The 13,399-nt window shown below is 40.3% G+C and overlaps 1 protein-coding gene across 32 annotated transcripts in view; it reads left to right on the top strand.

Annotated features, from left to right (window-relative positions):
* Nucleotides 1–13,399, top strand: part of mical3a (microtubule associated monooxygenase, calponin and LIM domain containing 3a) — a 95,610-nt gene that overhangs the window by 33,580 nt on the left and 48,631 nt on the right. For all 32 annotated transcript variants that reach the window (XM_081608355.1, XM_081608353.1, XM_081608354.1 and 29 more), the window contains 7 exons: nt 5,333–5,428; nt 8,408–8,811; nt 10,667–10,874; nt 10,983–11,099; nt 11,215–11,316; nt 12,362–12,517; nt 13,064–13,164. In XM_081608355.1, coding sequence (XP_081464481.1) covers nt 8,533–8,811; nt 10,667–10,874; nt 10,983–11,099; nt 11,215–11,316; nt 12,362–12,517; nt 13,064–13,164 — 963 coding nt within the window. In that variant the 5' untranslated portion in view covers nt 5,333–5,428; nt 8,408–8,532. The remainder of the gene's footprint in view (nt 1–5,332; nt 5,429–8,407; nt 8,812–10,666; nt 10,875–10,982; nt 11,100–11,214; nt 11,317–12,361; nt 12,518–13,063; nt 13,165–13,399) is intronic.

A 13,399-nucleotide genomic window follows, 5' to 3' on the forward strand; every position in this document is an offset into this window, starting at 1 on the left:
ATGCTGCTTGTTTACCATCAGATCTGCTCACAGCCGCGCCCTGAGATTAGAGAGAGCAAGTGTTCATGTCACAGGATTAGACCTTGTGATGGTTTGCTGCTGCATGTCCCAGCAAGGCTTTACAAAGCAGCCTGAATGCACTTTGACCTTATCAGATTATATTGGATCTTAAAATTGTTTCATGCGACAAATCTGAAGAGAAAATGTCCCAGAATGTTTCACTTCTGTAAACGATATTCAAATCGGATATAACTAAACTAGCTGAGCTGTTTTTACTTCATTTATCTATGAATAATCCTTTTTAAGTCAAAATCTTAATAAAACTAACACATCATTACTTATATCTAATGTTTCCTTATCATGTTTGTAAACAGTCATGAGCTGAGGCAGGTTACAGGTTAAAGGTGAATTATCACAACTTATAATGTTGACTTATAGCCACATATTTAATATCTCAGTTAATTCCATAAAAAATAAACAGCAGAGTCATTTAAAGCTCTTTGAATTGCCTTGTTGCTAAAGGTTTAATTCCAAACCTGCAGTGTTGTTGGTGTGTGTTGATGCAGTCATTAGTCGTACTGTAGTTTTACCGAGGCATGCCAGAAGTGAAGCATGCAGTGGGTGAGGCTTTGTGTGTCTAACATGCAGGTTTTCTGTTTTACTGTCTTAAAATGAGGAGCTGAAGGGGATTTTATGGAACATCCAGCATCTTCATGTCTCAGATGATGAGACGGAGATGAAGTATCTGAAATTCACATGTTCTGCTGCGTCACATGTTTTTACCTTGGTATTTTCTCATTTAAAGCTTTTCGCTTCGTCACCTTGAACTGCCTTGAATCAGTGTTGTTTAGTCAATGCTTCAAGTAAACCTCAGTTATGGTAGCATTTTTTATTTAACCAACTCAGCTGCACATTCCTCCTAACTGGAGCATGCAGTTGCTGTTTATGTTGAAATGTTGATTTTACTGTACAGTATTTTATTCATATTCTGTTTTTTATAATTATTTTTTATATTCTATCTTTGTTTGAGTCTTATTTGCTGCTGTTGCCTGTCACTTTGTTAATGTTGCACTGACATTTCTCCGTTGTGGAACATAAATGATATTTCTGTTTTAAAGTTTTTTGAGCTTCTAAATTAGCAAAAAGAAATGAACTCATAAAATAAAACTGTGCTCATGTTAATTCAGATGAAAGGTTTTTGGCCAGGTCATGTGCTTCTCTTATTTGGGAGATCTCGGGACACCACATGTGTGGAGGAAGGTTATTTTTGGATAAATCTCTTTACTCTTTTGATTAAATTAACACAAAACATAAATATTTCAGTTGAACAGGTCAATGAACCATTTTCTCTTTGTCTTTTATTCTTTTCACCTTACCTCATCCTAGCCCATGTATTAATCATGCATGGGCTATGACTAATACTTGGAAACTTGTTTGTTTTGCTTTATAATGTCAGTTTACACATCCTTTTCTCTGTGATGAATGGAACCAAAGCACAGCAAAATTCAAATGAACGTCAGATAAGCAAATATTAAAGGAACCCTGGAGGTTTTTATGCAGTGCTGTGTTGTTCTGTTAGGGTTCAGTGTTCATGGCTGCATTGCATGTGATAGATGTGGAAGAAGAGACGTTTTAGAAAGTTTCTCATGTGAATTAGCTGCTGCAAGTTCTGGCAGGAAGCCTGTTAATCAGGATTGACATTCATGAGCGAGTGGAGTTGAAGCTTTAACTGAGAAGAATTTCAATAGAAAGACTCTTTGTCATCTGCATGCTTGTCCCTCTGGGGCCCGTCTTCAGGAAGCTGGTCCATGTTAAATACGCGCCATGCTCAGCAGGGGCTTGATGCAGCTCGTTAGACATGGAGATGAAACAGGGCCCGGTCCGAGTCAGGACCTGTTTCTTTTGGGTTGGACCGGATTGTCTTGGCAGCAGAAGTAAGTAGAAATGATCCAGTATTGATCTTGGACCCCGTCTCCCCCTGCAGTGATGTTAGCCTTTTATATGAGGTATATTTTAAGAAGGTCAGCAGGAGTTTGAAGATCCCAAATGCAAACACAGGATTTTATTGGAGGCGCTGAGAATCCAGTTTGATTTGCTTAGTTTTTCTACTTCAGTGCATTTTAAATGGAAATTAAATTCTCTGTCTTACCTTTTTGTATTAAAGTAACCATGTCTATGTTATGAAAAAACACAATCTAATGTGAAGAAACTGGCTTTGACCTGCATTGCAAACATTTCGCCACCTCTCCAGCTGTTCCTCATCTTTGCCAGAACATTCAATGTATTTGATTAAGATTTATTGCATCGATATAAAAATCTGGGCTGATATTCTGTTTTAACATTACTGCCAGGACTCCGTTAAAAGAAAACTGCGATCCCTGGCAGATTGCAGTTTTCTGGCCGATTACTGATCTTTTGAAAAACTTAACCTGGCAATTCTGATTTTGGCCAATACCAATTTTTTATCAAATGTTGATCAATATAGCAAGGAAGTTGTTGAGATGGCAACAGTGGGGCAACTATTAATTTTAAATATGCAGACATAACTTAGCGGGCCGGTCTGTCAGTCAAACCTTTCTCACCGGAGAGCAAAAGAGGACATTGGTTGATTGTTCGACTTTTGACAGGCTAGATAATATCGGTGGATAAGATTGGCTTCACATGTAAAAATCGGCCGATCACCGATCTCCCAAAATGAAGGAAATCGGCACCAATAAATCAGCTGGCCAATAAATCGGTGCACCCCTAATGAAAACTGCATGTTGCGTCGTTTAAAGATCAGGATATTATACAAATATAGCCTCAGATATTCACTTTTGAAAAAAAATGTAAGCTTAACTTTCCTTGTTTCATTTGTATTAGCCAGACAGAAAAATGAAAACATAAAACACATGTACCGGATGCTTCTTGCACTTTCTGAGCTTCAGTTCCCAGAGGAACCAAATGAACTGATTCATTCGACTGAAAACATGTTTTCATAGTGCGGAGCATTAATATGTCAGTTTTTGAAACGACTCGAACAGTGGAGGCCTCAGTGCTGCACAGGCTTCCAGGATGAATGGAGGGAGTCTCAGTTTTTGAAGTGCTCAGCTGTGAGCTGCAGTGAATCAAAGGCCAGATGGTCCAGAGACGCTTCTGCCAGAAGCTAACTTCATTTCTGCCAAATGTTTGTACTCAGCTTGAAGTCAAAAGACACAAAGTCTGGTGTCCAGAGTGACAGAGAAGCTGTCCTCCTTGTTTCACTTCTTTCTCTGGTTCTCAGTCAAATCCTGGTTCTTTATATCACTAGGCTGCACACAGTCATCTCATTTGCTGATATTTATTGATATTCTTGTGGAATAAACAGTGATAGAATAAATGATAGAAATAATTTTTTACATGATTAATAGAATATTTTGAGACCACAATAAATCTAAATTCTTATCCTGAGAATATATTTTTACAATAAATGATAAATTGTATAATTTACACAATGCATTAACATCAGTATCAGACAATGTTAATCATTTGGACTAATAGAAATGTGCCTTTTATCAATAAAGGTGAGTTTATGCAAAATTGGTGTGTTTCCAAGAAGCTGATTTTATTTTTTGTAATTTCAATTTGTGCAATTTTATGGTCGATGGAAATGTAGCTGGTGATGCTGATGCAGATTATTAGTTATTGGCCATAAAAGCAATACTATTGGTCCAGATTGTTACATCGATGCATCCCTATGTGTACTAACTGGAAGGTAAAAATCACAGAATTATCATTTTTGCTTAGGTAATTGATTTGTTTTATAATCATAGACGGTGAATGATCTAGTCCAGACGTGTTTGTCTCACTTGGTGCTTCATCCCTCTGTTGACTTTAGGTGTGTGAGTACTTTAACTCTGTTTACATACAACGTTTTTCTTTGGGCTGATGATTCATCTTAAGGCTCGAAAATTAAGCATGACCCAAATTTCTGGTGAAGAAAAAAAAGTGTGATATGTGTAGCATTTTTCATTTACAGTAACAACCTAAAATCTGCCGTATGGTTTGCTTTAACTGAGCCACGCAGAACGACCCGCCAGCCACAGGAAGTGAGAGTTATTAACGGCGCTGATGTTTTTACAGCAGCCTACTTGCTGTCCAAGAGGAGGCCACACCTGTTGGTACATTGCTCTGTAATTGGTGTTATGGTGCTACCGTAATTCTCAGCCTCCGTCATGATGAGTGGGTTCTTAAGGTGCTCATTAGCTAGCAGGATCAGAGCCAACAGCGATGCCAGCCCATGTTAACTGGTAGTTTGGTTTTAAATCTAGAAGTGTGGGAATATTCTCTGTCTGTACCACTTCTTCCTGAGTGTCAGAGACAGAAACTGAGGTCAAAGTTGACAGGTAACGCATCATTACTTTGGATGTACAATGTATCATGCATCGGTATCGGCTGATGTTGGTCGTCTTCTACAATACTGGTATCAGTCCGATAAACTGGGCCGATGTGAAAACCCAGTGATTGTTACGTCTTTGTGTTTTATGTTTCAGGAAGAGGTTGGTCATATGACAGTCATACTGATTTAGCACAGAGTGTTTTACTGATGTAGGGCTCAAACGATTAATTGGATTCGTTTTATTACTCGTGAGGAATCGATTGTCGAAAACATAATTAACTGGTTTAGCTATCAAATAACAGTTCACTGATCCATACAGACAAAAAAAAAAACATTTCCTGAAAGAACAACATAGTCAAAGCAGCAATTAAACCAAACAAAATTGAACAAAAATGTAAACATTTTGCATTTAAAATAAATAAAACTTTGTCTGTAAATATGTTCCACCCAAAACTCATCGAGTGGCAGCTTTAGTTCATATTCTTATTTATTTTTAATGTGATAATGTATTTCTAACTTTATAGAAAAAAAAGTTTTAGTGGCTAAATGAAAAATATGCATCATGTGTCATTTTTTAAAATTTAATTAATCAGTTAGTCATCAGAATGATCAATTACTAAAATGATTATTAGTTGCAGCTCTAGAATGAAGCAGAGAATCAGTGTAGGCACTTTGTTTGCTTTTAGGTGGTCCAGGAAGTTTCTGGAAAAAAAAAGATATGATATTGATAAACATTGGTCATGAGCCATAGAAGCAGCATTGAGTTTGGATATCATTATTATTGGTAATTATTATATAGGTTCATCCCTTATTACTGTCCCAGTGACTCAGTTCTTCTAAGAAGGATCCAGATTTGAACTGTTCAGAACTTTAGTGTGACAACGCAAATGATCAATTAATTGCATTTCTGCTGTAAAATAATTTTTTCATATAACTTAATGTAGTGTTTTGTTATTTCTTCTCAATCTTTTTCAGGTTTGCAGCTTGCATCAGAATCGAGGGAAAGAAAGAAACAGCAGAAATCTGAAATAGAAGGAAAAATATGAACAACCTAAAAAAGTGAAAGATCAGGTCAGAGTGCAGTCATCTGTAAATATATTTGCATATAATATCTGTTGCATGTCTGGTTTGTGCAGCTTGTGACTCAGAAGCTCCATGTGAAACGTGCAGCCTCGTGGCCTAATCTCCAGATCTATTTTTAGATCTGTGGATGATGTAATTCAGCCAACAAAGCTAGAGGCGTTCTCTGTGTGTGTTTGCCTGCAGAGGAGGGGGCTGCTGCTGTGTGTGAATTCCTGGGAGAATCGTTGGGATGTGTGAAATCCAGAGGGAAATCTGGATGTGACAAAAGAGATTTCTTCTTTTATTGATGACGGTTTTTTCAGGACAGAAAAGCTCGACGCTCCTCTGCTGTTGTATGTGTGCTCCCATCGCAGGAGGCTTTCATTTTTCAAATTACAGGTCACCTTTGTGGTGGTTAATGTCTGACTCAGGAGCCTGTCATTACAACAACCTGGCTGAGAAACATCTCCAGGTCCTTCAGGTGCTCAGAATGAGCAACCAGCTCAACCAAATCATTCAAAAACATTTCTCCTCACCGCTTCTTCAGATTTATTAATAAAACCTGTTTTTTATAGACTCTGTTTGTGCAGTCAAGTGTCACACAAAGTGCTTTATGGTGGTTAGAAATAGGCAGACAAACATAAAACTCTTTGAGACAAACAATAAAAATGTCCTAAGGTGACAGGACAGAAACCCCCAAAATAAAATCAATTAAGGCAACGAGGAATAAACGGAGGGAGGGAAGTCCATCAGTTATTTTGTAATGGCTGCTTCCTGATGGATGTGCGTTGTTTTTACCTGGGAAATTCACTGTTCGATATTTTAGAGTTGATTTAAGAACTTTGGTTTTTGGACCTGATGGTGTGTAAAAGTTTGTCATTTTGTCGTTATTTGCTTCCTCCTCCCCTGTTTTTGTTTTTTTGTTTTACCTCATTTACCTCATTCTTTTTTTGTTTTTTCATCTGACCTCTGTGCTCATCTGACCTCTGTCCTCATCTGACCTCTGTGCTCGTCTGACCTCTGTGCTCGTCTGACCTCTGTGCTCGTCTGACCTCTGTGCTCATCTGACCTCTGTCCTCATCTGACCTCTGTTCTCATCTGACCTCTGTTCTCGTCTGACCTCTGTGCTCGTCTGACCTCTGTGCTCGTCTGACCTCTGTGCTCATCTGACCTCTGTTCTCATCTGACCTCTGTGCTCGTCTGACCTCTGTGCTCATCTGACCTCTGTGCTCATCTGACCTCTGTTCTCTTCTGACCTCTGTGCTCGTCTGACCTCTGTGCTCATCTGACCTCTGTGCTCATCTGACCTCTGTGCTCATCTCTGCCCGCCTTCTTTACATCACCATTTGCTGCCAGGACTTCATGTGTTCATGAATTACCTCAACATGCTGGATGTTGCATGTCAAACTCATGAGGAGAGACGGAGGATTAAATCGTAAAGATTATTTTCAGATCATTATTTTGATAACTTATTTAAATCAGGTTGAAATCTGAAGTTTGTTTCTAGTTTATAAGAGATTTAAAATCAGTGGGTTTTCTTTTAAAAGTAATTTAATGATTTTGTATCATCAGTGGTTTTGTTTTTTAAATTTCTTTACTGGTTTTTACATCCTAACTAAAGAGTTGCATACATTTTCTCCTCTTTTATCCACTTTTTCTAAAATTGAGCAGATATTCTGGATTTTTTGCTCATTTTAATCAGTGCTGCTCTTATCTTCTTTTTTTTATTATCACTCATCACAGTTGTGGTAAAACGATGCATTTCTTAAAAACCATTATGAACTTCAAACAAGCCGAACGAGTTTCTACATTTCTTCCCTGAGGGACTGAATGCAGAGCAGAGCTGCTGCTGGTTTTAAACACAGACCATCATGACGTGGTTTCAGTCATCACTGCAACTGCTGCTGATGTTTTCTCTTCCTTCATTCTCTCTGCGCTGTTGTTCCGCTTTTGTTCTGGTTTAACTGGAGTAAAGCTGACATTTAAATGCTGTATTGATGCATTTTTCCTGTCAGACACTCAGACAGAAAATCCAACGAGACGTTCCAGATGTATCAGCAAAGCCACATGCCAGAGAACATGAAGGATCTTGTCCCCGTGAGGAATAAAAAGTTAAAACATGAGAATTAACTGCAGCATGTTGTTGCACGTTTAATTGCTTCCGATGGGAAAGAACACTGTAAACGTAGTTTTCAGCCTTTTGCTTCTTGGATGTGTTTGTTTTTGGTGTTGAGCTGAAAATTTGGTGTTTAGATTCTGTTTGGAGTCATTTTGACTGGTCTGTGTACTTCCTGTTGGCTTTCTGTAGCACCAGTCTCTAACATCTCATTTTAAAGTTCAGTCATCACTGAACTTTAAAATGGTGAGTTTTCTTGTAAATTTATCTTTTCCACCTCATGAAATCAGATTAATGTCATATACACAGAAAAAATATTAAACCTTTTAGGACGGTTTAGGATGCTGATAATCTGATAATGAGTTGAAACACAAGTTTCATGGTTGCAAGGTATTAAAAATGTATGAAACTCTAACCATAGCTAAGCAAAGTAATAGTTTTAGTAAGTAAAGGTGGACACTAAAGTAACATTAGTTTTGCTAATGCTAAATGACTTTACCACCATGCTATCTGGCAGAAGCTAGTGCTAATGTGCTAAATTGATATCCACCATGTGTCGATGATAAAACCTGTATTACAGCACAACATGTCACCTTAAATGGAGTCAAATTTATTTCTCACCTTCTTGTACAGTTTGCGCTCTGGAAGTGATTCTTTGGAACGGACCTTTCACTCATGGTTTCGGTTTTATAGTTGAGTTTTGCTAACTTTTGCATCAGGAAGACACAACCCGTTTACTGTAGTTCAGCAGTGATGCATTCTGGGTACTACAGCTAAAACTCTGTTACTCTAAAATATGAGTCTACTGGCTGCAACAAGCCCAACTTTTCTTAGCTCTTTTTTTAATCCTGTCTTTCTTCTGTGTCTTTCGAAATGAAGATGCTGGGGGCCGGGAGTTAAAGCCCCTCCACCAGAGGAAAGCTGGTTCACAGCTGGGGCTGGGCCCCTGCCTCAGGTGGGGGTGAAGAGCCCTCACGGCCCCCCGCGGGTCTGGACCATGGGGGATGGCGGTGTTGGTGCAACTGGAGGAGATGGGGCCAATCAGTCCCATGTCCTGTTCGACAACTTTGTCCAGGCGACGACGTGCAAAGGCACCCTGAAGGCCTTCCAGGAGCTGTGTGAGCACCTGGAGGTGAAGCCCAGTGAGCACAGGATCTTCTATCACAAGCTCAAGTCCAAACTGAACTACTGGAAGGCGAAGGCGCTCTGGGTGAAGTTAGACAAGAGGGCCTGCCAGAAGGAGTACAAGAAGGGACGTGTCTGTGCCAACACAAAGGTGAGCTGAACCTCCGGAAACGTGATCGTTCCTGTAAAGCTGCAGCAGGACGTACCTGAGGCAGAGACTCGTATCATTAGACGCTCATGTTTACCAATCAGATCCCAGACGGGGCAACATGCTTTGGATGAGAAGACAGTTTTACTCAAACATTTGGTATTTTCCATATTTCAGAACATTAGCTTATGTTGAAGGGGATTTATTATGAAAATTCTAACTTTGCACGTTTTTCTACTTGCATTTGGGTCTAAACTGTTTGTAAAAACAACTCAAGCTTTTAAGTAAAAAAAAAAAAATCTAGCTGGCTTTTGGCTATAGACTAATGTTTGTTTAAAAAAGCTCCCAAATGGTAAGTCCCGAGCTGAGCTCTGGCACATTTCGTCGTCTGGTTTTACTGCTGTATGTGCTGTATAATGGCTGCTGGAAAAGACAAGTGTTGAGTTGTTTACTTACGAGCCAGAAACAACTTGCTGTATTCTTATTGGTTGTGCAGGAGGCTCCACGTCTGCTTCTCAAAGATGTGCAGTTGTATATTTGTGCATCTGTTTGGACTCATTTTCCCGTGTGAGTGTAAACGTTGCGTTAGGGGGCGTGGCCAACAGCAGCTTATCTGAATTTAAAGTGACAAAGGTCCTAAAATAGCTGAAAGTAGGCAGAACTGAGCAGCTAAAATCTCATTAAGAATGTAAAATGTAATGGTGGATATCAGTTTTGTGGAGCACATATCCTAACCTGTTCAGTGAAGTGTGAAAGGTCACCTTTAATAAATCACCAGCAATAATACTGGGAAAGATGAAGAGAATATTGCCTTGCAGAAGTATTTATTTGATCTTTTCCTCTTTCCTTTGCATTAAAATCACAAACTTTGATAATTTATTAAGACATTATTAGTCCCCCTGTGTACAACGTTTTTCTAATCTTCAGTCTTCCGTCCCTCTGAATTAATACCTTCAGTTACAGAATGATGTGACCAAATACATGCGATAGAAAAATGCCTTGTGGTGTGAGCACGTCAAGATGCATCAACACAACTAATTTAATATGACATTTAAACAGCAAGCATCTGACGGAGAATGGTGAGTTATTGAGGCTCACTGCACTGAACAAAAGAGACGCCTGGAGCAGTTAAATCAAGCCTCAGTGGTCTGAGCGTGACAGTCAGACAGCTGAGCAAATCACCTGAAAAATAATTCAGCTTATCAGGCTAGTGGACCTTTTTCAGGGATGGACGTCGCTGGGTTCGGCGATAACTTTAGGTTTTATTTTTACATGTATATTAAAACTGTCACCATGTCATGACATTGTAAGATGAGACGGATATTGAAGCTTCTCTGCTTCCTCCATGTGGTCCAACTGTCATCTACAGTAAAACTCTGCTTGGGTCAAAACAACCAATCAGAGCCGGGAGGCGGGTCTTAGCGCTGTCAAAAGGGTTTGCTCATTAAAAAAGCTACCTATAACTTTGGATTGTGTATTTGAATGCAATCTACATTTGACTTTGAATGTTTCCTTTTTTACTTGACATTATTTGATGTAGGCAGTGTCATGAAATGTATTTGACATTCTGTGTAATTTTAGTTCATGAGCGCCTCAACGTTTTCATTCTGTTAAATATCGTAGCTGGTATCAGGTTCCTCAGCTGTGGTTCTGATTGAACAGTTTTTAAAAAAAAATTTTTGTCTGAATTTTATGGTTTCCTTTTTTGCCATTCATCACTAAAATGAAAAATTAACAGCCAATCCATGTAATCTGTATCACCATAAACCCCATTTATGTGTGGAAGCGGGTGGATTTTGGGCATGCTGAAAGACGGCGTGTTGCCCGTTAATCAGTGAATCTGCTGCCTGTCCCTCAGTGTCTGATCATCGGTGCGGGGCCATGTGGCTTACGGACAGCCATCGAGCTGGCCTTCCTGGGGGCCAGAGTGGTGCTCCTGGAGAAGAGGGACGCCTTCTCCAGAAACAACGTGCTGCACCTTTGGCCCTTCACCATCCACGACCTCAGGGGCCTCGGGGCCAAGAAGTTCTATGGGAAGTTCTGTGCTGGTGCTATCGATCATATCAGTGAGTGCATTTGATACTGCAGCTCTGGTTTCCCTCAGAGCCATGCATGAAGACACCTGGTGCTTACTGGGATTAATCCACACCGTTTCTTCTCTCTGCGGGTTTTAGGTATTCGTCAGCTTCAGCTAATGCTGCTCAAAATGGCCCTCCTGCTGGGGATCGAGATCCATGTCAACGTGGAGTTCAAGGGACTAATCGAGCCGCCTGAAGACCAGGAGAGTGAGAGTAAGACTCGAACTGCTGCTTTGTATCGGTTTCATCAAGCAAATATCTCTGGGCTGCTGTAAGCCTGGCGCTGCAGATGCATTTCAATCTGATTACACACGCTGTTTGTTCTCAGGGATAGGCTGGAGGGCTGAGGTCCACCCCAGGACACACCCTGTCAGCGAGTTGGAGTTCGATGTCATCATTGGAGCAGATGGAAGGAGGAACACACTACCAGGCAAGTCTGCATGCTGAGACTGGAGGAAAAGCATTAGTAATGCACTTTTTTCTTCCACTAAAGGGACCTATAATGCAAATTTCACATTTTCCACATTTTTGTACTTCCATTCACGCTGCTTCTAAAAACAGGCCAAGCATTTAAAAAGCACCCAGCTGTTTTGTGGCAATAAGTAATTTTTTTGGTGTCTGGAAAATGAGCCATTTTAAAAACCTTCCTAATGTAACGTCACAAAGCAGCAGGCAGTGCTGGGATGGTGGAATGAACCCCAACAACCCAACAGTTTGACGTAGAAATGGTGATCATCAGGAAGCCCAAGAAATCATTTAGAGGCTCTGCAGCAACTGACGTTATAATTCAAAATCCGTAATAGAGAATAGAGAGACTTGAACAGGCTGAAAATATGACCCAAACTGAACACAATGAGATCAATGAAGCACCAGAAGACTAAATTCAACCTTTTGGCACTTCTGGAGACTCAAAGTATACAAAAAGCATATAAAATGTGTTAAAATAAGTATATATTGCCTGATATGTCCCCTTTAAGTAAACACAGCAAACAGAGCCGTTTGTTGTTCCCCCTCCGACTCATCAGTGATTATGATGTCACTGGTTTGCAGCTGCAGATGGACGGCTGACCTCACTCTGCTCCTCGTGAGCGCTTGTGCACATCTACATGTTTGTTTGTGTTGAGCTGCTACATTAAACTTCACAGCGTGTTTGTTGTCCTGGAACAAGAGGACAGGAATGGTAGAGCTGGCTGTTTGTCTCCTGTCTGAGCGCTGAGCCTTCACCGAGTTCTGACTCCATAAAAAGAACCCGTGTCCTCCGCTTGAGCTATCCACTTACAGCAAAATACATGCATACGGCGTGAAAAGCTGGGAACTGTTTACATTGTCCAGAAACAGAACATCTGGTAACATTTAAGCGTTCTGAAAGCAGATATTGTTTGTGAGTAGCTGGTGGTATGTTTTCCTTCTGAAATGTAACCGTTCGGGTCCGTTAGCCGCGGCCGCTGAACCGCTCCACTCCTCTGTTTCTGCAGGATTTCGACGGAAGGAGTTCCGGGGGAAGCTCGCCATCGCCATCACCGCCAACTTCATCAACAGGAACACAACGGCGGAGGCGAAGGTGGAGGAGATCAGCGGCGTGGCCTTCATCTTCAATCAGAAGTTCTTTCAAGATCTCAGGGAGGCAACAGGTGACCGACGGGCAGCTGCTCAGTTTCCGCAGACATTTAGCTTCAAACCGAAGTAACAAATATCAATAATTACCGAGACAATATATTGTCCAGCAAAATTTGTTACTGTGACAATCGTATTGGTCACTCTGGATTGTATTTAGGGATAACAAATTAATTTGAGTAAAAACTTGCATCGTTATTGGAACTATTTCATTGCAAAGGCTAGAATAAAACTAATGTTTTCAATGATATTGAGTGTAAAATGATAGAGATCAGGATGATATAGTTGTTCATTTTATAAATTACTACTTTACGGAAGCAGTTTATACAACAAAAATATAGATATAAATACAAATGTTATAATAGTTTGAATAATTCTGGGTTTTGTTTGAGTTGCCAGCCTTGCTGCAGTTTTATTGCTGACTAGACAATGTCCTCGGCGTTCTGAATCCCATAATTGCTGCTCCGGTCCTGAAATGACGACAGGACTGGCAGCCTTGGCAGCAGGGGGAAGAATTGTGTTCTGTTTCTGACAATCCATCTTTTTTCTCCTTCTCTTTTTAGGTATTGACCTGGAAAACATTGTGTATTACAAGGATGACACACATTACTTTGTGATGACTGCCAAAAAACAGAGCCTGCTGGAGAAAGGAGTCATTCTGCATGTGAGTGATCAAAGCGTTGGCGTCTCTTTGTGCTCCTCTTTACCCAGTATGAAAGCTGCGAACAATCAGAAACAATCCCAGTCAGAAGAATGTCACTCCCGTGGCTCTCTTTCATTATTTTGTCTTTTTTTCTTCTTTGTGTGACTTGGCCAAGCGTTGGTCTAATGGCCAAACCGAGCCAACAGCGGTCAGCAGCTCGCTGACTGCTGATGTCTTCACTGTAGACGGTGGCTTC

The sequence above is a fragment of the Poecilia reticulata genome, chromosome 6 (genome assembly GCF_904066995.2).
Source record: "Poecilia reticulata chromosome 6, P_reticulata-male-v2, whole genome shotgun sequence".
NCBI lineage: Eukaryota > Metazoa > Chordata > Actinopteri > Cyprinodontiformes > Poeciliidae > Poecilia > Poecilia reticulata.